The following is a 27548-nucleotide window of genomic DNA, read 5'->3' on the forward strand; positions in this document are numbered from 1 at the left end:
TAAGGCCACAAAGTCAAGGTATTGGAGTGGCCATCACAAAGCCCTGACCTCAATCCTATAGAAAGTTTGTGGTCAGAGCTGAAAAAGCGTGTGCGAGCAAGGAGGCCTACAAACCTGACTCAGTTACACCATCTTTGTCAGGAGGGATGGGCCAAAATTCACCCAACTTATTGTGGGAAGCTTGTGGAAGTCTGCTCGAAACGTTTGACCCAAGTTAAACAGTTTAAAGGCAACGCCACTAAATACTAATTGAGTGTATGTAAACTTCTGACCCACTGGGAATGTGATGAAAGAAATAAAAGCTTAAATAAATCATTCTCTCTACTATTATTCTGAAATGTCATATTCTTCAAATAAAGTGGTGATCCTAACTGACCTAAGACAGGGAATTTTTACTAGGATTAAATGTCGGGAATTGTGAAAAACGTATTTGTATTTGGCTAAGGTGTATGTAAACTTCTGACTTCAACTGTATGTGTACAGAAATAAGACGTTGTTTGAGTGTTTAATAGCCTACTGATTCCGTGAGCACCAAGCTTTACTCAACCACATGTCGGATAAACAATTTCACAAATTCGGCTGGTTTTAATCTTTGCTATGCTGTAATTAAGGCTTTAGACTTTTTTTTGTTAAAACAGCCTCTCTGTTATTACTTACAATTTATTTAGTGTTTACACTGTTCCAAATTGTCAGAAAAATATAGAATATTATTTAGAATAATACCCCCCCTTTTTCTTGATCTCCTTATTGTTATTATTACTATTATTGTTATGATTGTCATTATAATAAGTAAAGTCATTATCATTAGTAGGCAGAGCAGGCCTCCATCATTCTTAAATGGAAGAAGTTTGGAGTCACCAAGACTCTTCCTAGAGCTGGCCGCCTGGCCAAACTGAGCAATCGGGATGACCAAGAACCCAATGGTCACTTTGACAGAGCTCCAAAGTTCCTGTGTGTAGATGGAAGAACCTTCCAGAAGGACAACCATCTCTGCAGCCCTCCACCAATCAGGCGTTTATGGTAGTTGCCAGACGGAAGCCACATCAGTAAAAGGCACATGACAGCCCACTTGGTTTTTGCCAAAAGGCACCTGAAGGACTCAGACCAAGATCAAGATTCTCTGTTCTGATGAAACAAAGATTGAACTATTTGGCCTGAATGCCAAGCGTCACGTCTGGAGGAAACCTGGCACCATCCCTACGGTGAAGCATGGTGGTGACAGCATCATGCTGTGGGGATGTTTTTCAGTGGGAGTGACTGGGAGACTAGTCAGGATTGAGGGAAAGATGAATGGAGCGAAGTACAGACAGATCCTTGATGAAAGCCTGCTCCAGAGCACTCAGGACCTCAGACTAGGGTGAAGGTTCACCTTCAAACAGTACTATGACCCCAAGCACACAGCCAAGACAATGCAGGAGTGGCTTTGGGACTAGTCTCTGAATGTACATTGATGGATACATTGATACATTTGAAACTCCTGATACTTTCTGTCTTAATCTCATTGCCAGTAATCTCATTGCCTGATAGATAAAGGTTATCTGGGGGGGTTATAGGATTTGGATGTTGGTCGATGTTAAATATTTCAGGAAATAGTGGTGTCTACGAGGTTAGGAAGGAATAGTGGTGTCTACGAGGTTAGGAAGGAATAGTGGTGTCTACGAGGTTAGGAAGGAATAGTGGTGTCTACGAGGTTAGGAAGGAATAGTGGTGTCTACGAGGTTAGGAAGGAATAGTGGTGTCTACGAGGTTAGGAAGGAATAGTGGTGTCTACGAGGTTAGGAAGGAATAGTGGTGTCTACGAGGTTAGGAAGGAATAGTGGTGTCTACTGTCTACGAGATTAGGAAGGAATAGTGGTGTCTACGAGGTTAGGAAGGAATAGTGGTGTCTACGAGGTTAGGAAGGAATAGTGGTGTCTACGAGGTTAGGAAGGAATAGTGGTGTCTACGAGGTTAGGAAGGAATAGTGGTATCTACTGTCTACGAGATTAGGAAGGAATAGTGGTGTCTACGAGGTTAGGAAGAAATAGTGGTGTCTACGAGGTTAGGAAGGAATAGTGGTGTCTACGAGGTTAGGAAGGAATAGTGGTGTCTACGAGGTTAGGAAGGAATAGTGGTGTCTACGAGGTTAGGAAGGAATAGTGGTGTCTACGAGGTTAGGAAGGAATAGTGGTATCTACTGTCTACGAGATTAGGAAGGAATAGTGGTGTCTACGAGGTTAGGAAGGAATAGTGGTGTCTACGAGGTTAGGAAGGAATAGTGGTGTCTACGAGGTTAGGAAGAAATAGTGGTGTCTACGAGGTTAGGAAGGAATAGTGGTGTCTACTGTCTACGAGATTAGGAAGGAATAGTGGTGTCTACGAGGTTAGGAAGGAATAGTGGTATCTACGCGGTTAGGAAGGAATAGTGGTATCTAACGAGGTTAGGAAGGAACAGTGGTATCTACTATTTACGAGGCTAGGAAGGAACAGTGGAATATACGAGGTTAGGAAGGAATAGTGGTATCTACTATCTACGAGATTAGGAAGGAATAGTGGTATCTACTATCTACGAGGTTAGGAAGGAATAGTGGTATCTACTATCTACGAGATTAGGAAGGAACAGTGGTATCTACTATCTACGAGGTTAGGAAGGAACAGTGGTAGCTACGAGGTTAGGAAGGAATAGTGGTAGCTACTGTCTACGAGGTTAGGAAGGAATAGTGGTATCTACTATCTACGAGGTTAGGAAGGAACAGTGGTATCTACTATCTACGAGATTAGGAAGGAATAGTGGTATCTACTGTCTACGAGATTAGGAAGGAATAGTGGTATCTACTATCTACGAGATTAGGTAGGAATAGTGGTATCTACTATCTACGAGATTAGGTAGGAATAGTAGTATCTACTATCTACGAGATAAGGAAGGAATAGTGGTATCTACTATCTATGAGGTTAGTAAGGAATAGTGGTATCTACTATCTACGAGGTTAGGAAGGAATAGTGGTATCTACTATCTATGAGGTTAGTAAGGAATAGTGGTATCTACCATCTACGAGGTTAGGAAGGAATAGTGGTATCTACTATCTACGAGGTTAGGAAGGAATAGTGGTATCTACTATCTACGAGGTTAGGTAGGAACAGTGGTATCTTCTGTCTAAGAGATTAGGTAGGAACAGTGGTATCTACGAGATTAGGTAGGAACAGTGGTGTCTACGAGGTTAGGAAGGAATAGTGGTATCTACTGTCTATGAGATTAGGAAGGAACAGTGGTATCTACTGTCTACGAGGTTAGGAAGGAATAGTGGTATCTACTATCTACTAGATTAGGAAGGAACAGTGGTATCTACTATCTACGAGGTTAGGAAGGACCAGTGGTATCTACTATCTACGAGGTTAGGAAGGAATAGTGGTATCTACTATCTACGAGATTAGGAAGGAACAGTGGTATCTTCTGTCTAAGAGATTAGGTAGGAACAGTGGTATCTACGAGATTAGGTAGGAACAGTGGTATCTACGAGATTAGGTAGGAACAGTGGTAGCTACTGTCTACGAGATTAGGTAGGAACAGTAGTATCTACGAGATTAGGTAGGAACAGTGGTATCTACGAGATTAGGTATGAATAGTGGTATCTACTGTCTACGAGATTAGGAAGGAACAGTGGTGTCTACGAGATTAGGAAGGAACAGTGGTGTCTACGAGGTTAGGAAGGAATAGTGGTATCTACGAGATTAGGAAGGAACAGTGGTATCTACTGTTTTAAGAGATTAGGTAGGAACAGTGGTATCTACGAGATTGGGTAGGAACAGTGGTATCTACTGTCTACGAGATTAGGAAGGAACAGTGGTGTCTACGAGATTAGGAAGGAACAGTGGTGTCTACGAGATTAGGAAGGAACAGTGGTGTCTACGAGATTAGGAAGGAACAGTGGTGTCTACGAGATTAGGAAGGAACAGTGGTGTCTACGAGATTAGGAAGGAACAGTGGTGTCTACGAGATTAGGAAGGAGCAGTGGTGTCTACGAGATTAGGTAGGAACAGTGGTGTCTACGAGATTAGGAAGGAACAGTGGTGTCTACGAGATTAGGAAGGAACAGTGGTGTCTACGAGATTAGGTAGGAACAGTGGTGTCTACGAGATTAGGAAGGAACAGTGGTGTCTACGAGATTAGGAAGGAACAGTGGTGTCTACGAGATTATGAAGGAACAGTGGTGTCTACGAGATTAGGAAGGAACAGTGGTATCTACGAGATTAGGAAGGAGCAGTGGTGGCTGCTATCCACTAATGGGTTGTTACCTACTATAGTAGCTACCATTTAAATAGCCATTTCTTATGTTGTCTCCCTCTCTCTCAGGTATTGAAGAACATAACGTGGTATTCAGAACGTCAGTTAACAGAGATCTCTCTGGGTAGTCTACTCATCCTGGTAGTATCTACGAGATTAGGTAGGAACAGTGATATTTACGAGATTAGGTAGGAACAGTGGTAGCTACTGTCTACGAGATTAGGTAGGAACAGTAGTATCTACGAGATTAGGTAGGAACAGTGGTATCTACGAGATTAGGTATGAATAGTGGTATCTACTGTCTAAGAGATTAGGTAGGAACAGTGGTGTCTACGAGATTAGGAAGGAACAGTGGTGTCTACGAGATTAGGAAGGAGCAGTGGTGGCTACTATCCACTAATGGGTTGTTACCTACTGTAGTAGCTACCATTTAAATAGCCATTTCTTATGTTGTCTCCCTCTCTCTCAGGTATTGAAGAACATAACGTGGTATTCAGAACGTCAGTTAACAGAGATCTCTCTGGGTAGTCTACTCATCCTGGTGGTCATACGCACCATCCAGTACAACATGACACGGACCAGGGTGAGTTAAACACACATGGATGTACATGCATATGCAGTGCATGAACACACATGCACACACAGGGTTTTTTCTGGATCAAAATGGGGTTTAGGTGGTGACCGCGGCTGTGGCATGCCCATGGGTGTGGTCCTGTTGGCTAATTTCCTGCAATTCTACACATTTTTGCCATCAGGCTAAGAGAGAGATTTGTATGCAATAAAATATAAAAAAAATCTAATAAAAACGCAACATGTAAAGTTTTGGTCCATATTCAGAAAAGCCTTATCTCTCAAATGTTGTGCACAAATTTGTTTATATCCTTTTTAGTGAGCATTTCTCCTTTGCCAAGATAATCCATTATACAGGTGCACCTTGTGTAAGGGACAATAAAAGGCCACTCTAAAATGTGCAGTTTTTTCACACAAGACAATGCCACAGATTGTGTTGAGGGAGCGTGCAATTAGCATGCTGACTACAGGAATGTTCATCAGAGTTGTTGCCAGAGAATTGAATGATGATTTCTCTACATAAGCCGTCTCCAACGTTGTTTTTAGAGAATTAAGCAGTACGTCCAATCGGCCTCGGAACCGCAGACCAAGTGTATGGGGTCGTGTGGTCAAGTGGTATGCTGATGTGAACAGAGTGCCCCATGGTGTCGGTGGGGTTATGGGATGGGCAGGCATAAGCTACGGACAACGAACATAATTGCATTTTATTGATGGAAATCTGAATGAACAGCGATATCGTGACAAGATCCTGAGGCCCATTGTCATTACATTGATCCTCTGCCATCACCTCATGTTTCAGCATGATAATGCACTGCCCCAAGGATCTGTACACACTTCCTGGAAGCTGAAAATGTTCCAGTTCTTCCATGGCCTGCATACTGACCAGACATGTCCCCCATTGAGCCAGTTTGGGATGCTCTGGATCAATGTTCGCGACAATGTGTTCCAGTTCCTGATAATATCCAGCAACTTCTCACAGCCATTGAAGAGGAGTGGGACAACATTCTACAGCCATTGAAGAGGAGTGGGACAACATTCTACAGCCATTGAAGAGGAGTGGGACAACATTCCACAGCCATTGAAGAGGAGTGGGACAACATTCCACAGCCATTGAAGAGGAGTGGGACAACATTCCACAGCCATTGAAGAGGAGTGGGACAACATTCCACAGCCATTGAAGAGGAGTGGGACAACATTCCACAGCCATTGAAGAGGAGTGGGACAACATTCCACAGCCATTGAAGAGGAGTGGGACAGCATTCCACAGCCATTGAAGAGTAGTGGGACAGCATTCCACAGCCATTGAGGCGGAGTGGGACAACATTCCACAGCCATTGAGGAGGAGTGGGACAACATTCCACAGTCATTGAAGAGTAGTGGGACACCATTCCACAGCCATTGAGGCGGAGTGGGACAACATTCCACAGCCATTGAAGAGGAGTGGGACGACATTCCACAGCCATTGAAGAGGAGTGGGACGACATTCCACAGCCATTGAGGCGGAGTGGGACGACATTCCACAGCCATTGAGGCGGAGTGGGACGACATTCCACAGCCATTGAGGCGGAGTGGGACGACATTCCAGAGCCATTGAAGAGTAGTGGGACAGCATTCCACAGCCATTGAAGAGTAGTGGGACAGCATTCCACAGCCATTGAAGAGGAGTGGGACGACATTCCACAGCCATTGAAGAGGAGTGGGACAACATTCCACAGCCATTGAAGAGGAGTGGGACGACATTCCACAGCCATTGAAGAGGAGTGGGACGACATTCCACAGCCATTGAAGAGGAGTGGGACGACATTCCACAGCCATTGAAGAGGAGTGTGACGACATTCCACAGCCATTGAGGCGGAGTGGGACGACATTCCACAGCCATTGAGGCGGAGTGGGACGACATTCCACAGCCATTGAGGCGGAGTGGGACGACATTCCACAGCCATTGAGGCGGAGTGGGACAGCATTCCACAGCCATTGAAGAGTAGTGGGACAGCATTCCACAGCCATTGAGGCGGAGTGGGACAACATTCCACAGTCATTGAAGAGTAGTGGGACAGCATTCCACAGCCATTGAAGAGTAGTGGGACAGCATTCCACAGCCATTGAGGCGGAGTGGGACAACATTCCACAGCCATTGAAGAGTAGTGGGACAGCATTCCACAGCCATTGAGGCGGAGTGGGACAACATTCCACAGCCATTGAGGAGGAGTGGGACAACATTCCACAGCCATTGAAGAGGAGTGGGACGACATTCCACAGCCATTGAGGTGGAGTGGGACGACATTCCACAGCCATTGAAGAGGAGTGGGACGACATTCCACAGCCATTGAAGAGGAGTGGGACGACATTCCACAGCCATTGAAGAGGAGTGGGACGACATTCCACAGCCATTGAAGAGGAGTGGGACGACATTCCACAGCCATTGAAGAGGAGTGGGACGACATTCCACAGCCATTGAGGCGGAGTGGGACGACATTCCACAGCCATTGAGGCGGAGTGGGACGACATTCCACAGCCATTGAGGCGGAGTGGGACGACATTCCACAGCCATTGAGGCGGAGTGGGACGACATTCCACAGCCATTGAGGCGGAGTGGGACGACATTCCACAGCCATTGAGGCGGAGTGGGACGACATTCCCACAGCCATTGAGGCGGAGTGGGACGACATTCCACAGCCACTGAAGAGGAGTGGGACGACATTCCACAGCCACTGAAGAGGAGTGGGACGACATTCCACAGCCACTGAAGAGGAGTGGGACGACATTCCACAGCCATTGAAGAGGAGTGGGACGACATTCCACAGGCCACAATCAACAGCCTGATCAACTATGTGAAGGAGATGTGTCACGCTGCATGAGGCAAATGGTGCTCACACCAGTGACCAACAGATTCATATCTGTATTCCCAGTCATGTGAAATCCATAGATTAGGGCCTAATGATTTTATTTCAATAAGATTTCCATATATAATCTGTAACTCAGTAAAATCCTTGAAATTGTTGCATGTTGCGTTTTATTTTTGTTCAAATAGATTCTCCTTTTATTTTGGTGATTGTTAGTTCTGAGATTATAAAAAAATATATATAAATGATATTTTCTACATACTTTTTATCTGGTTTTAGTCATTTCAGTTTTTACTGTTTGGACATAGACGGCCTGGAAAAAACACTTAGGCCGGCCCGCCCCGCCCCAATACTCTTATATGCAGTAAAAACCCTGGACACACACACCTACATGACCACATTCATTTTGTTTAGGCCTACTTTAGATTTTCATGTCTCATGTGTTTTTGTTCAACCTTATGTTGTTTTTAGTACTACATTGATATTGGTTACTGCATTGTTGGGTTTAGAGTTGGCACGTGACATTAAAAGTTTAAACTATACTTAGTACGCATCTCAATGGACTTCAAGGAAGTTCATTGTACGTCTCTTATTTCCTCTCTTCCAGGATAAGTACCTGCATACCAACTGCCTGGCAGCCCTGGCCAATATGTCAGCCCAGTTCCGCTGCTTACACCAATACGCTGCCCAGCGCATCATTAGGTGAGGTTTAGTAGGCACTCTGTAGAACTAGTGTTGACTGTCAGCACAGAGACTGGTATGGCCAATGCATTTTAACTGGTATTGATATGCTCTTTACTCAAACCATAGCCTACTGGCCAACTGTAGACTGAAGAGGTTTAGCAGGTCAGGGTACAGCCAGGCCTGGTGTTAGGTTAGAACAGGTGTCTCCCAACGGGTCGATCCCCAGCTACCAGTAGCTACCAGCCTACCTATGAGTAGCTCGCCAAACAATTCTGAAAGTACATGCAATTTAAGTGTTCCACCACAAACTGTCATAAACAAATCTCACAAGTATCTGACACTGCAAACTCCCAGCTACTATTTAATCAACGCAACATTATCCCAACCCTGGTTATCCACTATTGGCTTAAAAAAAAATAAACTAACACTATCTGCCAATTAATTTTCAGCAAAATTGCCCATCTGTCTGTCTGTCTGGTGAACGCGTTTGTCTATCACTCTGTATCTAGCCAGCCTGTTGATGTGATAACCGTCTTGTGGGTTGACAGAGAACTTTTCCCCAAATCCTTCTCAATGAAATGTTAACTGCAAAGTAGGCTTACCTAGCAGAATTATATCTGGAGGAAATACAGCGTATTCGGAAAGTATTCAAACCCCTTGACTTTTTCCACTTTTTGTTACGTTATAGCCTTACACTAAAATGTATTTAATTGTTTTTTTCCCATCATCAACCTACACACAATACTCCATAATGACAAAGCAAAAACGGGTTTTTCAAATTTTAGCAAATGTATAAACTAAATGGAAATATCACATTTACATAAGTATTCAGACCCTTTACCCAGTACTTTGTTGAAGCACCTTTTGGCAGCGATTACAGCCTCGAGTCTTCTTGGGTATGACGCTACAAGCTTGGCACACCTGTATTTGGCGAGTTTCTCCCATTATTCTTTGCAGATCCTCTCAAGCTCTGTCAGGTTGGATGGGGAGCGTCGCTGCAAAGCTGTTTCCAGAGATGTTTGATCTGGTTCAAGTCCGGGCATTTACTGGGCCACTAAAGGACATTCAGAGACTTGTCCCGAAGCCACTCCTGCGTTGTCGTGTCTGTGTGCTTAGGGTTGTTATCCTGTTGGAAAGTGAAACTTCGCCCCAGTCTGAGGTCCTGCACACTCTGGAGCAGTTTTTCATCTTTCCCTCAATCTTGACTTGTCTACCAGTCCCTGCCGCTGAAAAACATCCACACAGCATGATGCTGCCACCACCATGCTTCACCGTAGGGATGGTGCCAGGTTTCCTCCAGACTGGACGCTTGGAATTCAGGCCAAAGAGTTCAATTTTGGTTTCGTCAGACCACATAATCTTGTTTCTCATGGTCTTCGAGTTCTCTAGGTAGTTTTTGGCAAACTCCAAGCTGGCTGTCATGTGCTTTTTACTGAGTAGTGGATTCTGTCTGGTCACTCTACCATAAAGGCCTAATTGGTGGAGTGCTGCCTAGATGTTTGTCCTTCTAGAAGGTTCTCCCACCTCCTCAGAGAACTCTGGAGCTCTGTCAGAGTGATCATTGGATTCTTGGTAACCTCCCTGACCAAGGCCCTTCTCCCACTATTGCTCAGTTTGGCTGGGAGGCCAGCTGAAGTAAGAGTCTTGGTGGTTCCTAACTTGTTCCATTTAAGAATGATGGAGGCCACTGTGTTCTTGGGGACCTTCAATGCTGCAGACATTTTTTGGAACCCTTCCCCAGATCTGTACCTCAGCACAATCCTCTCTCGGAGCTCTACGGACAATTCCTTCGACCTCATGGCTTGGTTTTTGCTCTGACATGCACTGTCAACTGTGGGACCTTATACAGACAGGTGTGTGCCTTTCCAAATCATGTCCAATCAATTGAAGTTACCACAGGTGGACTCCAATCAAGTTGTAGAAACATCTTAAGGATGATCAATGGAAACAGGATGCGCCTGAGCTCAATTTCTAATCTCATAGCAAAGGGTCTGAATATTAAAAGTATTTCTGTTTTTTTTGTTGTTGTAATAAACATTTCTAAAACCTGTTTTCTCTCTGTCATTATGGGAATTGTGTGTAGGTTGATGAGGAAAACATTTGAATCAATTTTAGATGTGGAAAGGGGGAAGAGGTCTGAATACTTTCCGAATGCACTGTAGATCATTTGTATCTATTATTGGTTATTTGAGAACTTTGCCATGAATTGAGCAGCAGCAGTACATAACCATTGCTAGATCGGCACATTAGGTGGCACATTGCTCACTCGCTAGATGCACAATTAAAGGGACAGATTTTTGCGGCCATTGATTAGAATCCCCATTAGCCGGCGCCACGGGGGATCCAGCTAGTCTTACTGGGGTCTAAACACATAACAAAAAAGACATTACAGACAAAAGTCTTTACATTTGAAATTATTAAACAAATATTAACATGTTGCGTGTGTGCATCTATTCGTTGTTGCTTTATTCATTTTTGAACCCAGGTTTGCTGTTCACCCACCCTATATAAAATGGAAGGGAGTTCCATGCCCTAATGGCTCTGTATAATACTGTACATTTCCTTGAATTTGTTCTGGACCTGGGGACTGTGAAAAGACCCCTGGTGGCATGTGTGGTGGGTGGAGTAAGTGTGTGTATCAGTGCTGTGTGTAAGTTGACTATGCAAAAAATTATAAATTTCCAACACATTGTTTCTTATAAAAAACAAGAACTGACTCAGTCAGTCTTTCCTCAACTCTCAGCCAAGAGAGACTGGCATGCATAGTATTAGTATTAGCCCTCTGATTACAACGAAGAGCAAGATGTGCCATGGTTCTGGGCCAGGTGTAGCTTAACTAGGTCTTTCTTTGCTCCACTTGAACATATGACTGGACAATAATCAAGATAAGATTTTTCTTTAATTATTATTTTATTTGACCTTTATTTAACTAGGCAAGTCAGTTAAGAACAACTTATTTTAAATGACGGTGGGTTAACTGCCTATTCAGGGGCAGAACGACAGACTTGCCAGCTCGGGAGTTTTGAACTTGCAATCTTCCGGTTGTGAGTCCAACACTCTAACCATTAGGCTACCCTAGAGCCCGCAGGACTTGCTTTGTGTAGTGTGTTGTCAAAAAAGCAGAGCATCTCGTTATTGCAGACACTTCAACTCCTCTTTACAACCGTTTATTCTCTGTTTTGACCATGAAAGTTTACAATCTGAGGTAACACCAAGTAACTTTGGTCTACTCAACTTGTTCAACAGCCAGCACCATTCATTACATGCCTCAGCTGAGGTCTTGAACTTTGGGAATGATTTGTACCAAATGTAATGCTCTTCATTTCAGTGACTTCATTACAGTGCCTTGCGAAAGTATTCGGCCCCCTTGAACTTTGCGACCTTTTGCCACATTTCAGGCTTCAAACATAAAGATATAAAACTGTATTTTTGTGAAGAATCAACAACAAGTGGGACACAATCATGAAGTGGAACGACATTTATTGGATATTTCAAACTTTTTTAACAAATCAAAAACTTAAAAATTGGGTGTGCAAAATTATTCAGACCCTTTACTTTCAGTGCAGCAAACTCTCTCCAGAAGTTCAGTGAGGATCTCTGAATGATCCAATGTTGACCTAAATGACTAATTATGATAAATACAATCCACCTGTGTGTAATCAAGTCTCCGTATAAATGCACCTGCACTGTGATAGTCTCAGAGGTCCGTTAAAAGCGTAGAGAGCATCATGAACATTTACATTACATTTAAGTCATTTAGCAGACGCTCTTATCCAGAGCGACTTACAAATGGAAGGGAAGAACAAGGAACACACCAGGCAGGTCCGAGATACTGTTGTGAAGAAGTTTAAAGCCGGATTTGGATACAAAAAGATTTCCCAAGCTTTAAACATCCCAAGGAGCACTGTGCAAGCGATAATATTGAAATGGAAGGAGTATCAGACCACTGCAAATCTACCAAGACCTGGCCGTCCCTCTAAACTTTCAGCTCATACAAGGAGAAGACTGATCAGAGATGCAGCCATGAGGCCCATGATCACTCTGGATGAACTGCAGAGATATACAGCTGAGGTTGGAGACTGTGTCCATAGGACAACAATCAGTCGTATATTGCACAAATCTGGCCTTTATGGAAGAGTGGCAAGAAGAAAGCCATTTCTTAAAGATATCCATAAAAAGTGTTGTTTAAAGTTTGCCACAAGCCACCTGGGAGACACACCAAACATGTAGAAGAAGGTGCTCTGGTCAGATGAAACCAAAATTGAACTTTTTGGCAACAATGCAACAATGCAAAGCGTTATGTTTGGTGTAAAAGCAACACAGCTCATCACCCTGAACACACCATCCCCAACCGAGGACAGATTCAGCACTTGGTGGTTCCGTTCTGTGAGCTTGTGTGGCCTACCACTTCGCAGCTGAGCCGTTGTTGCTCCTAGACGTTTCCACTTCACAATAACAGCACATAGTTGTCCAGGGCCTCTCCAGCAGGGCAGAAATTTGACGAACTGACTTGTTGGAATGGTGTCATCCTATTACGGTGCCATGTTGAAAGTGTACAGAGCAGCAAGTCCATTCTACTGGCAATGTTTGCATGGCTGTGTGCTCGATTTTATACATCTGTCAGCAACGGGTGAGGCTGAAATAACCGAATCCACTCATTTGAAGTTGTCAACATACTATTGTATATACACTCGCTCTGGCTGCTGGTGATTTTGTGATCCACCTCTACACAGATGACACCATTCTATATACATCTGGCCCTTCTTTGGACACTGTGTTAACAAACCTCCAGACGAGCTTCAACGCCATACAGAACTCCTTCCGTGGCCTCCAACTGCTCTTAAATCCTAGTAAAACGAAATGCATGCTCTTCAACCGATCGCTGCTCGCACCCTCCCGCCCGACTAACATCACTACTCTAGACGGTTCTGACTTAGAATATATGGACAACTATAAATACCTAGGTGTGTGGCTAGTCTGTAAACTCTCCTTCCAGACTCACATTAAGCATCTCCAATCCAAAGTTAAATCTAGAATTGCCTTTCTATTTCGCAACAAAGCCTCCTTCACTCATGCTGCCAAACATACCCTTGTAAAACTGACCATCCTACCGATCCTTGACTTCGGCGATGTCATTTACAAAATAGCCTCCAACACTACTCATCAAATTGGATGCAGTCTATCACAGTATCACAGTGCCATCCGTTTTGTCACCAAAGCCCCATATACTGCCCACCACTGCGACCTGTATGTTCTCATTGTCTGGTCCTCGCTACATATTCGTCACCAAACCCACTGGCTCCAGGTCATTGATAAGTCTTTGCTAGGTAAAGCTCTTCCTTATCTCAGCTCACTGTTCACCATAGTAACACCCACCTGTAGCACATGCTCCAGCAGGTATATTCCACTGGTCATCCCCAATGCCAACACCTCCTTTAGCCGCCTTTCCTTGCAGTTCTCTGCTGCCAATGACTGGAACAAATTGAAAAAAATCACTGAAGTTGGAGACTTATATCTCCCTCACTAACTTTAAGTGTCAGCTGTCAGAGCAGCTTACTGATCGCTGCAGCTGTACACAGCCCATCTGTAAATAGCCCATCCAACCAGCTACCTACCTCATCCCCACATTTTTTTCCCCTGCTCTTTTGCACACCAGTATTTCTACGTGCACATCCTCACCTGCACATATCACTCCAGTGTAAATTGCTAAATTGTAATTACTTTGCCACTATTGGCCGATTTATTGCCTTACCTCCTTACTTCATTTGCACACACTGTATACAGTTTTTCTATTGTGTTATTGACTGTATGATTGTTTATGTTTGTTTATGTGTAACTCTGTTGTTTTTGTCGCACTGCTTTGCTCTATCTCGGCCAGGTCGCAGTTGTAAATGAGAACTTGTTCTCAACTGGCTTACCTGGTTAAATAAAGGTGACATTTTTATATTTATATATATTAGCATCCAATCCTTCGAGGGGGAAAAAAGTATCTACCTGAGTCATAGGTAGCTCCCAGCATCTTTCTGACTCACTAAGATTTTCCTCCAAAGCCTCTTAATCAGTATTCCTGGATTTTGTCATCTTTTTACCCCCCATTGGGTAGTTTTCATGGCTTTTCACGTTCTTTTTAAATCCCCAATAAGCCATTTTTATGCCAAAGCGATGAAAGAATCCGTTCAAAATACTATGATGCGTCCTTTCTAAATACCTGTAGCAACTGTTTGCATTACACTAAAGAGCTACTCCGTCCTGCACAAGTCCCACCCAGGTCATCTGATATGACTGGAAAGCTGATCTTATTGGCTACACAACTGTCCATCTTTCATTTGAACCACTCCTCAGTTGAAGGATTAAAACAACACACTATTGGTGCTCAAAGATGTCGTCACTGGGTCGACATTTGATGTTCTAGTTCAGCCATACATTATCGAATAACATTGATACTAGGCTACTTTTGATCGTAAGAACCTAACAATTCATTTGACGCCATGTAGCTCCAGCTCAAACACAGATCACATGTTAGCTTACCTTGTAAGATGTTTGTTGTTTAGTGAAAACAAAGTTTAAAATTGGACTCCTTGACTCTTGGCTGTGAATCGATAATGGTAAGTCACAGGCCAATCAAACAACATATTATCTGTGGAGTCTATACTTTAATCACATATCAACATTGTTCAAGAAGCCAAGATCCCCAGCTTTCAGGAGACACCCTGTATTCATGGGTGGGGGCTACAGTTTTCATTTTAGACGACATTGAATTAAACATTTATATCAAGGGGACCCTACAATTTTAAGAGGTTAATTAAATGCCCTGATGACTTGATACACAACAACATTATTCCAGATTTCCTCGGTAGCTCTAAGCACACAAACACACTCACTCAAACACTTACTCCACCCTGATTATGTAATCGAGTTGGTCATTAGACACACATTAGTCATAGTTTGTGAAATATTAATCTTTCCATTTATATATGCAGTAGCCTAAGCATTGAGATCTCTGCACTGTAGCACCAGAATGTCGTCCAGCCTTTGAAATGCTGTCGCTCTATTCTTCATGATACCTCAATGTTAAACCACTAGACTGGCTGTCAGTCTGTGGTTGGCTCTGAATAAAGACATGATCACGTCTCGTGGGTACTCTCCAGCTGTGAAGCACTCAGTTAGTCAGTCTGTGATGATAACACTAATGGTTCCAAGCTGTTGAAAGGAAGGAGGATTCACGCATGCACAGGATTCTCCTCTGCTCTCTGTGGTTAGGAGACTTAACTGTATGAAAGAATGAGACTGTGAAGGGCCAGACCAGTGAGTCACTGACCCAGCACACAGCCCATTTTACCAGATGGACCCTGGCTAGGACCACACACTTCCTGGCCATGCTCGCTCACTGTCACGGGACAGCTAACCAGAACGACCACACGAGCACTCCTCTTCCTCTCATCAATTCTTTCAGGATTATTTAACGCTGTTGCGTGACCACGGGGAAGTGGAAACAGAAATACTCTTTGTGTAGGTGGACACACACACACAATCCACCGTGTTTTATGATGACTAAGACAGTAGCCTGCTGACACTATTGTCCGTGTCTTCACTGTTTAGTGATGTAGTGGTGGGGAAGGTAATGTAGTACATTCATGATTTGGGCTGCTTAGGGATATGGTGGTGGGTGGGGAAGGTAATGTAGTACATTTATGATTTTGGCTGCTTAGGGATGTGGTGGTGGGTGGGGAAGGTAATGTAGTACATTTATGATTTTGGCTGCTTAGGGATATGGTGGTGGGTGGGGAAGGTAATGTAGTACATTTATGATTTGGGCTGCTTAGGGATATGGTGGTGGGTGGGGAAGGTAATGTAGTACATTTATGATTTTGGCTGCTTAGGGATATGGTGGTGGGTGGGGAAGGTAATGTAGTACATTTATGATTTTGGCTGCTTAGGGATGTGGTGGTGGGTGGGGAAGGTAATGTAGTACATTTATGATTTTGGCTGCTTAGGGATATGGTGGTGGGTGGGGAAGGTAATGTAGTACATTTATGATTTTGGCTGCTTAGGGATGTGGTGGTGGGTGGGGAAGGTAATGTAGTACATTTATGATTTTGGCTGCTTAGGGATATGGTGGTGGGTGGGGAAGGTAATGTAGTACATTCATGATTTTGCTCTCAGGGGAATATCCTCCTGGAATTTCCAAATGTCAGATTTGCACATTTTCTGTCAAGGAGTTTTTGTTATTAATTGACACTTAAAAGAAAAATCACTTTTTAGGTCCATATATTCAGAGGCAGCAGAGGGTGAAAGGGCTTTCCACTACATTAGTGAACACATCCCTCTATTCCTTCCCAGATGGGCAGTGACGTGAATAGCTCGCAGATTAGATTTGACTGTGCGTCAGTTGGTAAGAGGAACGTGTGGCGCTTGTGAGGAAAGGAGGCAGGCATGTTATTATCATTTTATAACACTGTCTTCATACATGCGTCTCAGGCACTTTGCAAACAACCACCAAGCCTCCTTTCTTTCATCATCACGCTAAACTGGAGTTTTCCCAAACTAATATTATAACCTTATTGTGGGAATTCTAAGTCTGTCTATAACTCCAATCCATGGACAAGCATTGATTATAAATTAACTGTCAATGTCATAAAGGAGAAGCACCTATCTATACCAATGATTTTACTGCATGTCAATGTTAGCGCTACAGAGAATGAGAGACGGAGTGGATTTTCTGTCTGCTGAGCCTAGATTAGTTGGGTCAATCACATACAGTTAAAGTCGGAAGTTTAAATACACTTCAGTTGGAGTCATTAAAACTCGTTCTTCAACCACTTCACCAATTTCTTGTTAACAAACTATAGTTTTGGCAAGTCTGTTAGGACATCTATGTTGTGCATGACACAAGTAATTTGATTATTTAATTTATAATTCACTGTCACAGTAAATTTCTGACCCACTAGTCAAGACGTTGACAACGTTATAAATAATGATTCTTAATTGAAATAATAATTGTCCTTCAAACTTAGTTTTCATCAAAGAATCCTCCGTTTGCAGCAATTACAGCCTTGCAGACCTTTGTTGATGTAATCTGTATAGATTTCACCCCATTCTTCCTGAAGCACCTCCCACAAATTGGATTGGCTTGATGGGCACTTCTTAGGTACCATACGGGTCAAGCTGCTCCCACAACAGCTCAATAGGGTTGAGATCCGGTGACTGTGCTGTCCACTCCATTATAGACAGAATACCAGCTGATTGATTCTTCCCTAAATAGTTATTGCATAGTTTGGTGCTGTGCTTTGGGTCATTGTCCTGTTGTAGGAGGAAATTGGCTCCAATTAAGCGCCGACCACAGGGTATGACATGAAGTTGCACAAATGTTCTTCTATGTGATCCGAACACCTCAAACTTAGATTTGTCTGTCCATAACACTTTTCCAATCTTCCTCTGTCCAGTGTCTGTGTTCTTTTGCCCATCTTACTTGACTTTGAGACTGGTGTTTAGCAGGTACTCTTTACTGAAGCTGCCAGTTGAGGACTTGTGAGGCATCTGTTTCTCAAACTAGACACTCTAATGTACTTGTCCTCTTACTCAGTTGTGCACCGGGGCCTCCCAATCCGCTTTCTATTCTGGTTCGTGCCAGTTTGCGCTGTTCTGTGAAGGGAGTAGTACACAGTGTTGTACGAAATCTTCAGTTTCTTGGCAATTTCTCGCATGGAATAGCCTTCATTTCTCCGAACAAGAATAGACTGAGGAGTTTCAGAAGAAAGGTCTTTGTTTCTGGCCATTTTGAGCCTGTAATCGAACCCACAAATGGTGGTTTTCCAGATACTCAACTAGTCTAAAGGCCAGTTTTATTGCTTCTTTAATCAGAACAACAGTTTTCAACTGTGCTAACAAAAGGGTTTTCTATTGATCAATTAGCATTTTAAAATGATAAACTTGTATTAGCTAACACAACGTGCCATTGGAACACAGGAGTGATGGTTGCTGATAATGGACCTATGGACACCTATGTAGATATTATATTAAAAATCATCCGTTTCCATTTACAGCATTAACAACGTCTACACTGTATTTCTGTTCAATTTGATGTTATTTTAATGGACAAAAAAATAGCTTTTCTGTCATTAACATGGACATTTCTAAGTGACCCCAAACTTTTGAAACGTAGTGTATTTCTCTCGCTCCAGGTGCAGTAGCCTCAAACACTGGCTGGTCACTTCGGGCGACGCACAAAGGGAGGAGCTTTTGCACTTGCTTATTCATTCTCTATGCTTCCAGGTTAAGCTACAGTTTTATGCTTCCAGGTTAAGCTACAGTTTTATGCTTCAAGGTAAACCAGACTAGTCCTATGCTTCCAGGTTGAACCGAACTCTAGCCCTATGCTTCCAGGTTAAACCAGACTCTAGTCCTAGGCTTCCAGTTTAAACCAGACTAGTCCTATGCTTCCAGGTTAAACCAGACTCTAATCCTATGCTTCCAGGTTAAACCAGACTCTAGTCCTATGCTTCCAGGTTGAACCAGATTCTAGTCCTATGCTTCCAGGTTGAACCAGACTCTAGTCCTATGCTTCCAGGTTGAACCAGACTCTAGTCCTATGCTTCCAGGTTAAACCAGACTCTAGTCCTATGCTTCTAGGTTGAACCGGACTCTATTACTACCAATTTGCTGCCTTTCCCCTGCTTCTTTCTTTCTTGCTTTCTATGTAAGGTTTCTATGATTAAAACTGTCCCCACCCGGCCCTAAACCAATGTATAATGCCAGGGCCCGTCGGGCTCGGATCAGATTGCAGGCCTTATCCCACCATTAGAGCTCTCCCACCCGACCCGGGAGTCCAGTCCCCTATGCAGGCCTTATCCCAGCATTAGAGCTCTGCCACCTGACCCGGGAGTCCAGTCCCCTATGCAGGCCTTATCCCAGCATTAGAGCTCTGCCACCCGACCCGGGACTCCAGTCCCCTATGCAGGCCTTATCCCAGCATTAGAGCTCTGCCACCCGACCCAGGACTCCAGTCCCCTATGCAGGCCTTATCCCAGCATTAGAGCTCTGCCACCCGACCCAGGACTCCAGTCCCCTATGCAGGCCTTATCCCAGCGTTAGAGCTCTGCCACCCGACCCGGGAGTCCAGTCCCCTATGCAGGCTCTAATGCTGGGGGTGGCAGAGCTCTAACCCTGGGATAAGGCCTGCATAGGGGACTGGAGTCCTGGGTTGCATCCGAAATGACACCCTTTCACCAATGACACCCTATCCCTAATGCAATACTTTCTACAAAGCATATGTAATTGAGTCAGGTTTGTAGGCCTCCTTGCTCACAAATGCTTTTTCAGTTCTGCCCACACATTTTCTATAGGATTGAGGTCAGGGCTTTGTGATGGCCACACCAATACCTTGACTTTGTTGTCCTTAAGCCATTTTGCGACAACTTTGGAAGTATGCTTGGGGTCATTGTCCATTTGGAAGACCCATTTGCGACCAAGCTTTAACTACCTGCCTTGAGATGTTGCTTCAATATATTCACACAATTTTACTCCCTCATGATGCCATCTATGTTGTGAAGTGCACCAGTCCCTCCTGCAGCAAAGCACCCCCACAACATGCTGCTGCCACTGCTGTGCTTCACGGTTGGGATGGTGTTCTTCGGCTTGAAAGCCACCCCCTTTTTCCTCCAAACATAACGATGGACATTATGACCAAACAGTTCTATTTTTGTTTCATCAGACCAGAGGACACTTCACCAAAAAGTATGATCTTTGTCCCCATGTGCAGTTGCAAACCGTAGTCTGGCTTTTTTATGGTGGTTTTGGAGCAGTGGCTTCTTCCTTTCAGGTAGTGTTACATAGGACTCATTTTACTGTGGATATAGATACTTTTGTACCTGTTTTGTCCAGCATCTTCACAAGGTCCTTTGCTGTTGTTCTGGGATTCATTTGCACTTTTCGCACCAAAGAATGTTCATCTCTAGGAGACAGAATGCGTCTCCTTCCTGAGCGGTATGACGGCTGCATGGTCCCCATGGTGTTCATACTTGTGTACTATTGTTTGTACAGATGAGCGTGGTACCTTCAGGCGTTTGGACATTTCTCCCATGGATGTTCCAGACTTGTGGAGGTCTACATTTTTTTTTCCTGATGTCCAGGCTCATTTCTTTTGATTTTCCCATAATTCCAAGCAAAGAGACACTGAGTTTGAAGGTAGGCCTTGAAATACATTCACAGATACACCTCCAATTGACTCAAATTATGTCAATTAACCTATCAGAAGCTTCTAAAGCCATGACATTTTCTGGAACTTTCCAAGCTGTTTAAAGGCACAGTCAACTTAGTGTATGTAAACTTCTGACCAACTGGAATTGTGATACAGTGAATTATAGGTTAAATAATCTGGTCTGTCTGTAAACAATTGTTGGAAAAATGACTTGTCACGCACATGATGTCCTAACCGACTTGCCAAAACTATAGTTTGTTAACAAGAAATTTGTGGAGTGGTTGAAAAACTAGTTTTCATGACTCCAACCTAAGTGTATATTTACACCCCAAAATATATGGGGCATTGTGAATGATGCAGACAATTACATTGTTGGAAGCAACAATCTATCCGAAATATTAAAGCCATGTCTGTCAGAGCTATAGACTAGACCGAGGGGTTGCAGTCAGTCAATATGGCAGAGGGTCTTTGTGCTTGTGGGGATCACCAGGTGTGCCTCTCACTCAGTCTCAGTAATAGCATGTCTACAAAAGACCCCATAGAGTCCAAGTTACCCTACAGACAGACCAGGACCCAGGCCTCTTTGCCAGCACTGGTAATCATATCTCAATACACCTTTCAGTAGCTCAATCATACCGCATAAAGCCAATGATATAAACGGCCTTGGTGACCTGCACTGGATGAATGGTGCTGACATGTGGCACAGGTGTACGTCTCTGCTGAGTCCTGCATTTATCTGGCTGGTTTCTTTGTGCAACAGTTTGGGAGATTCTGTCTCATTTGGTCTTGTTGTATGGCTTATTTTGTGTCTGAGTCTGCTGATGAGTGTGTGTGTGTGTGTGTGTGTGTGTGTGTGTGTGTGTGTGTGTGTGTGTGTGTGTGTGTGTGTGTGTGTGTGTGTGTGTGTGTGTGTGTGTGTGTGTGTGTGTGTGTGTGTGTGTGTGTGTGTGTGTGTGTGTGTGTGTCCGTACCTGTGTGTGTGTGTGTGTCCGTACCTGTGTGTGTGTGTGTCCGTACCTGTGTGTGTGTGTGTCCGTACCTGTGTGTGTGTGTGTCCGTACCTGTGTGTGTGTGTGTCCGTACCTGTGTGTGTGTGTGTCCGTACCTGTGTTTGTGTGTGCGTGCGCTTGCACGTCCATTTCACAGTAGGTCAACCTGACACAGCTTCCAGGCACTGTGTCTAGACTAAACATGACCAATGGAAAAGGCTGCCATGCCAATGATGCCAAAACAATAGCCTCTGGCAGCTAGCGCCCGGCCCGGCTCTGTCCTGTCGGTCAATTAGTAACAAAATGTGCCCCTCCGTCCCATCACTTTTATAAAGAGATACACAGAGAGCACATAACAAAGGATGTCCCCCCCCCCCCCCTCATTGTATTGGGTTTCAAAGAGCACAGAGCATCAGAGCGCGCTCAGACCTCAGTCATAGTACCCACCCAGGGTATGTCTATGGTTTGAAACACGCGTGCCACCATGTTGTTGAAGGATGAATGAAAATTCCCAGACAACCAACCCACGCAGAAACAGTGTATCCATATGGTAAAGGAATACAGTTGAATTAGCAGGTAGGCTGGATCTGGCACATTGACAGAAATGTTGGTCATCAATGTGCATGGTCCCCGTCGAGTAACGTTAAAGACTCCATTTTGTTGGATTTGATTTGAACCATGGTGGGTCCTAAGAGGATTAGTCAGGTCAGCTGCTGCTTGATAACGGGAAGGAATTCCCATCTACTCCACCTCTGTTCCAGACTGTTCTCACCAGGCAGGCTTAATGAGTTAGTGTTGAGGAGAGGGAACGTTCATGTAACACGATAATCAGCTGCAGCTTTTGTCTTGTTAGTTGCTGCACACTACAGTACATTTTATGAACCTATTTGACTATTTTCTTCATATATTAAACCAACTGTCACCCACTTCACCATCTTTTAACCTCGCTCAAATTCCAGCAACAAAATTCCTTACACCATTTTAAAGTAATATTGTGTGTGTGTGCGCGTGCGTGCGCAGTGTAGAACTCATTGAATGTTGAGGGGTGTATAGCTGTGTGTGTGTGTTCCTTGTGAACCGTGCTCCTGCCTGTGTTGTTAAGCTGTGTTCCCACATGGGGGTTTACTCCTCTCTGTGTGTTATTAGAGCTACAGAAACCATCTGCTGTTCCTGGGGGAGGGGCGGGGGAGTAGTGCTCTACTTTTGACCAGGGCCCATAGGGGGAGTAGTGCTCTACTTTTGACCAGGGCCCATAGGGGGGGGGGGGTAGTGCTCTACTTTTGACCAGGGCCCATAGGGGGAGGGGGGCCCAGAGGGGGTGCTCTACTTTTGACCAGGGCCCAGAGGGGGTGCTCTACTTTTGACCAGGGCCCAGAGGGGGGGTGCTCTACTTTTGACCAGGGCCCATAGGGGTGGGGGAGTGCTCTACTTTTGACCAGGGCCCAGAGGGGGGGGGTGCTCTACTTTTGACCAGGGCCCATAGGGGGGGGTGCTCTACTTTTGACCAGGGCCCATAGGGGGAACTAGTGCACTGTATTTGACCAGGGCCCATAGGGGGAACTAGTGCACTGTATTTGACCAGGGCCCATAGGGGGAACTAGTGCACTGTATTTGACCAGGGCCCATAGGGGGAACTAGTGCACTGTATTTGACCAGGGCCCATAGAGGGAACTAGTGCACTGTATTTGACCAGGGCCCATAGGGGGAACTAGTGCACTGTATTTGACCAGGGCCCATAGGGGGAACTAGTGCACTGTATTTGACCAGGGCCCATAGGGGGAACTAGTGCACTGTATTTGACCAGGGCCCATAGGGGGAACTAGTGCACTGTATTTGACCAGGGCCCATAGGGGAACTAGTGCACTGTATTTGACCAGGGCCCATAGGGGGAACTAGTGCACTGTATTTGACCAGGGCCCATAGGGGGAACTAGTGCACTGTATTTGACCAGGGCCCATAGGGGGAACTAGTGCACTGTATTTGACCAGGGCCCATAGGGGGAACTAGTGCACTGTATTTGACCAGGGCCCATAGGGGGAACTAGTGCACTGTATTTGACCAGGGCCCATAGGGGGAACTAGTGCACTGTATTTGACCAGGGCCCATAGGGGGAACTAGTGCACTGTATTTGACCAGGGCCCATAGGGGGAACTAGTGCACTGTATTTGACCAGGGCCCATAGGGGGAACTAGTGCACTGTATTGGAAATACGGTGCCATTTGGGACAGTGTATTTGTCATGGGTATGGGGCATACGGTGGACAGCATGAGGATTTCTGTTCTGTGGTCCAGGCTGAGTACTGTCTGTTGAGGTACAGTTCAAAGACAGCGGTTACAGGAATGTAGCCATCGAACATTGTTGTTTGATTAAATGGTGGCTGGGCACCGATAGTGTACCAGTTGAAACTGGCTGCATGTAAATAACATTACAGTAATGATTGTTGCTAGACTGGTTTTTTGCTTAGAAATGGCATACAGTAGCAGGACTGATTTTCTTATAAATGACTCTAATGTTGCAAATTTTGGGGAATATGCAGAGGTGGAAACTTTCCATGGGAATTAACAGGAATATATGGAAATTAACAGGAATATATGGGAATTAACATTAATACCATTCAAATGTAAATGTTTTTGGAGTTGGATATATTTATCATATGGAGACCTTCACTTGAACTTTGTTGAACTCTGCATGCAGCAAATGAGGAGATAAAGCATGTCTGGTTGGAGGGGTGTATGCTGGGTGAAGAACATTCAGAAATCTCTTCCAATACACATTGCCTGTGAGCATCAGAGGTGAACCAGTTGCATACACAGTTCGAGCAAGACATTCATCAGCGTTTCTGACTACGTTGCTCCATTGAGTCAAACAAACTTCTGATTCCAGGAGGACAATGAGCTGTTGCTATCGATAAGGTGTCGGATTCATCATTTTCACCTCGAATCGAAGTAATGAGGCTTTTGTCAGAGGTTGCTTGTTGTGAGCGCTGAGGGAACTTTATGCACTTGGCCAGATGTTTCTGCATCTTTGTTGCATTCTTCACATATGATTTGGCACAGCATTTGCAAATGTCCACAGCTATTCCTTCGACAGTAGCTGCAGTGAAATGTCTCCACACATCTGATAGTACTGTGGCATTTTCCTGTAAAGATTATATTTTTTTTGTATAAAAAACCCCAAATACAATTCCATTTACAGATAAATAGTTAAGCAGTTAGATAAAACAACTCCTTTGTAAAAATAAATGTTAGCATTTCATTAGTGTGCAAGATCTTGAGAATCAGCTGTACATGTGATGGAAGAATGCACTGTGCATGTGATAGAAGAATGCACTGTGCATGTGATGGAAGAATGCACTGTGCATGTGATGGAAGAATGCACTGTGCATGCAGTGTCATGCCCTGACCTTAGATTGCTTTGTATGTTTCTATTTTTAGTTTGGTCAGGGTGTGATGTGGGTGGGTATTCTATGTTGTATGTCTAGGTGTTGTGTTTCTATGTTTAGGCCTGGTATGGTTCCTAATCAGAGGCAGCTGAATATCGTTGTCTCTGATTGAGAACCATACTTAAGCAGCCTGTTTTCCCACTATGGGTGTGGGTAGTTGTTGTCTCTGATTGAGAACCATACTTAAGCAGCCTGTTTTCCCACTATGGGTGTGGGTAGTTGTTTTCTGTGTATCTGCACCAGACAGAACTGTTTCGTTTCTTCCACTTTGTTGTTTGTTTGTTCTAGTGTTCAGTTTCTTTATTAAATTTACCATGAACACGTACCACGCTGCACCTTGGTCCTCTTCACCTTCTTCCACCTACGACAACCGTTACATGCAGGGGGTTGCAATTCCATTGAATTGGGGATAGTTTAACCAAAATATGCCACAAGACCTAGAATTGCCTTGTGTGTATCCCACAAAAAAAGGTTCCCTGTTATAAGCAAACTTTTTTGATGAATTTAAGCAATTTACCAGAAAGTTTCTGACCCTTTGTAACCCTAAATGACCGTAGCTGGACTGAATTTCTTGTAAATGACACTGTAACGATCGCTAGCTAGTAGGGCCGGGACAATACCAGTATCACAATATTTGTTCTATGGCAAACATGGTCCTTTAAAACCTGCTGTATATACAATAGTGTGGTACAGCTTGGAAAATAAATACATGTGACTCTGGATGACAACATTATGGATGTTTGTTTCCAACATTAGGGCTGTTTTCCTAAATAATTTAAATCCACTTTGTGTTTTTTTCCTTGCCATGATACTGGTATCATCCTGACCTACTAGCTAAGCAGATAGCTATGTGACCTGTTAGCAAAGATTACAATACATAACCCTATCATCTGTGGTGTTAGCATGCTAGCTATATTAGCTACTATGCTCACTAGCTGGCTAGATAAACATGGTGCTAAGATATCAGGTGGGAGCTAGTAGCCAATGTAGCTAGCTAACGTTATCTATTTACTGCTGTGTTGATCTGACCAGCCGCAAGCATATTCATAAATTAGATGTTGATCGTCGGATTAGATGATCGTTGTAATAGAGAACAAATGAATTGTTTTAAAATACCTACATAAAGTTTGGCAATAGGTTTAGCAACCGAACACTCTTCCTTCATGTTTATGGACCAAGAAAGCTGTAGATCGGTGCGTGTGTGAGCGTTCTCACTTCCCGAACTAGGGGCAGATTTGAGTCACTCACACAAGAACGTTCATCGTCGTTTCATATGTTTTCCTACCCTCGCACTCCTTGTTGGATATGATGGGCATTTATGCCTTGGTAGAGAGTGTCATCGCCATTGCTAGTTATCGTAATAGCAGTAAACCGCAGCAAGGGATATGAGCAATGGAGAGAGCTGTGAGGAAATCTGAAAGGGAGCGGAGTTAAAGCCTATTGTAGCAGTCGATCAAGTTACAACCCTCTCATTTCTAGACAGATAGACGAAAAGCGAGTTGATTTGAATTTCATCCTGGCAGTTGAGTTGTTTTAGAAATGCGTCCTGACAGCTAAAATAAATGTTTTCCCGATCACGGAAAATGACTAAACAATACTACACATCATGACGTTGTACCCATTTGAATGGATAGATGTTCTTTTATATTCCCAAACTAACATCAGTGCCTATGTGATGTCCTTCCATACAGGCGTGACATCCTGGACTGATGCCTCTATGCAAATGTTGTTGATCGGTAGGCTAATAGAAGTCCCAAATGAAAGACAAACAGATTGTCATCTGTAGCACCATAGACTCCACAGATCAGCCAAAACAAGCTCAATAACTCAATGCACACACTCCTATTTAATATGCATTCACCTGTATTGTAAGTAGGCCTATGCTGTCTTCATTTACCCAGGTTAAGAGATTTACCATTCAAATACAATTATTACTAATATGTTATGTCGTTAGATTGGTGAGAAATATTTGAAAATGTATGCATGGATGTCTCTGGGAAATGTCATCAACATTTTCTAATTGAATGATATTCAATATCGGCCGTCGCCTCCTTGACCCCCAAAAATCAGTATTGGCATCTGCACTATAAAATATTTGTTGGTCGTCCTCTAATTAAAAGTGTTAGCGCTAGTAATGTATCAATATTTATGTTTACAAATTAGCTATGACACAGCCAATGAATATATAGCAAAAACTTTAGATTTCACTCCTGTCTCATAATCGAATGGTTTAGGCCTTTTGGGACATGTCGACACTCTGCTTGAACATGTGCAAAATCAGGAATAGGCCTACCTTGTTGGTCAGCGTGCTACGAGGCTACTGATATTGCCTTGGGATGTTCGGCATGACTTTTAGTTCAATGACTGTCACCACAGTTACATGCAGAAGAGGATGCAGCAGGTATTTTCTGAAGGTAGAAAGAAAGTCATTTCCACAATTCGTAATGTTTGAATTGATTTCTGACAGATCCAGCAGACCGATGCCCTCCTATTTTAAACATTTGAACCAGGGACCGATGTGAATCGTTACGTCCCTTCTAAATAGGGCACTGCTTTTGACCCG

At 43.8% G+C, this 27548-nt stretch overlaps 1 protein-coding gene across 4 annotated transcripts in view; it reads left to right on the forward strand.

Moving 5' to 3' along the window:
* The window catches only part of dym (dymeclin), a 209872-nt gene that overhangs the window by 86559 nt on the left and 95765 nt on the right, over window positions 1-27548 (forward strand). For all 4 annotated transcript variants that reach the window (XM_046305083.1, XM_046305084.1, XM_046305085.1 and 1 more), the window contains exons 12-13: window positions 4731-4844; window positions 8282-8376. In XM_046305083.1, the coding sequence (XP_046161039.1) occupies window positions 4731-4844; window positions 8282-8376 (209 nt within the window). The remainder of the gene's footprint in view (window positions 1-4730; window positions 4845-8281; window positions 8377-27548) is intronic.

This window comes from Oncorhynchus gorbuscha, linkage group LG16, assembly GCF_021184085.1.
Source record: "Oncorhynchus gorbuscha isolate QuinsamMale2020 ecotype Even-year linkage group LG16, OgorEven_v1.0, whole genome shotgun sequence".
NCBI lineage: Eukaryota > Metazoa > Chordata > Actinopteri > Salmoniformes > Salmonidae > Oncorhynchus > Oncorhynchus gorbuscha.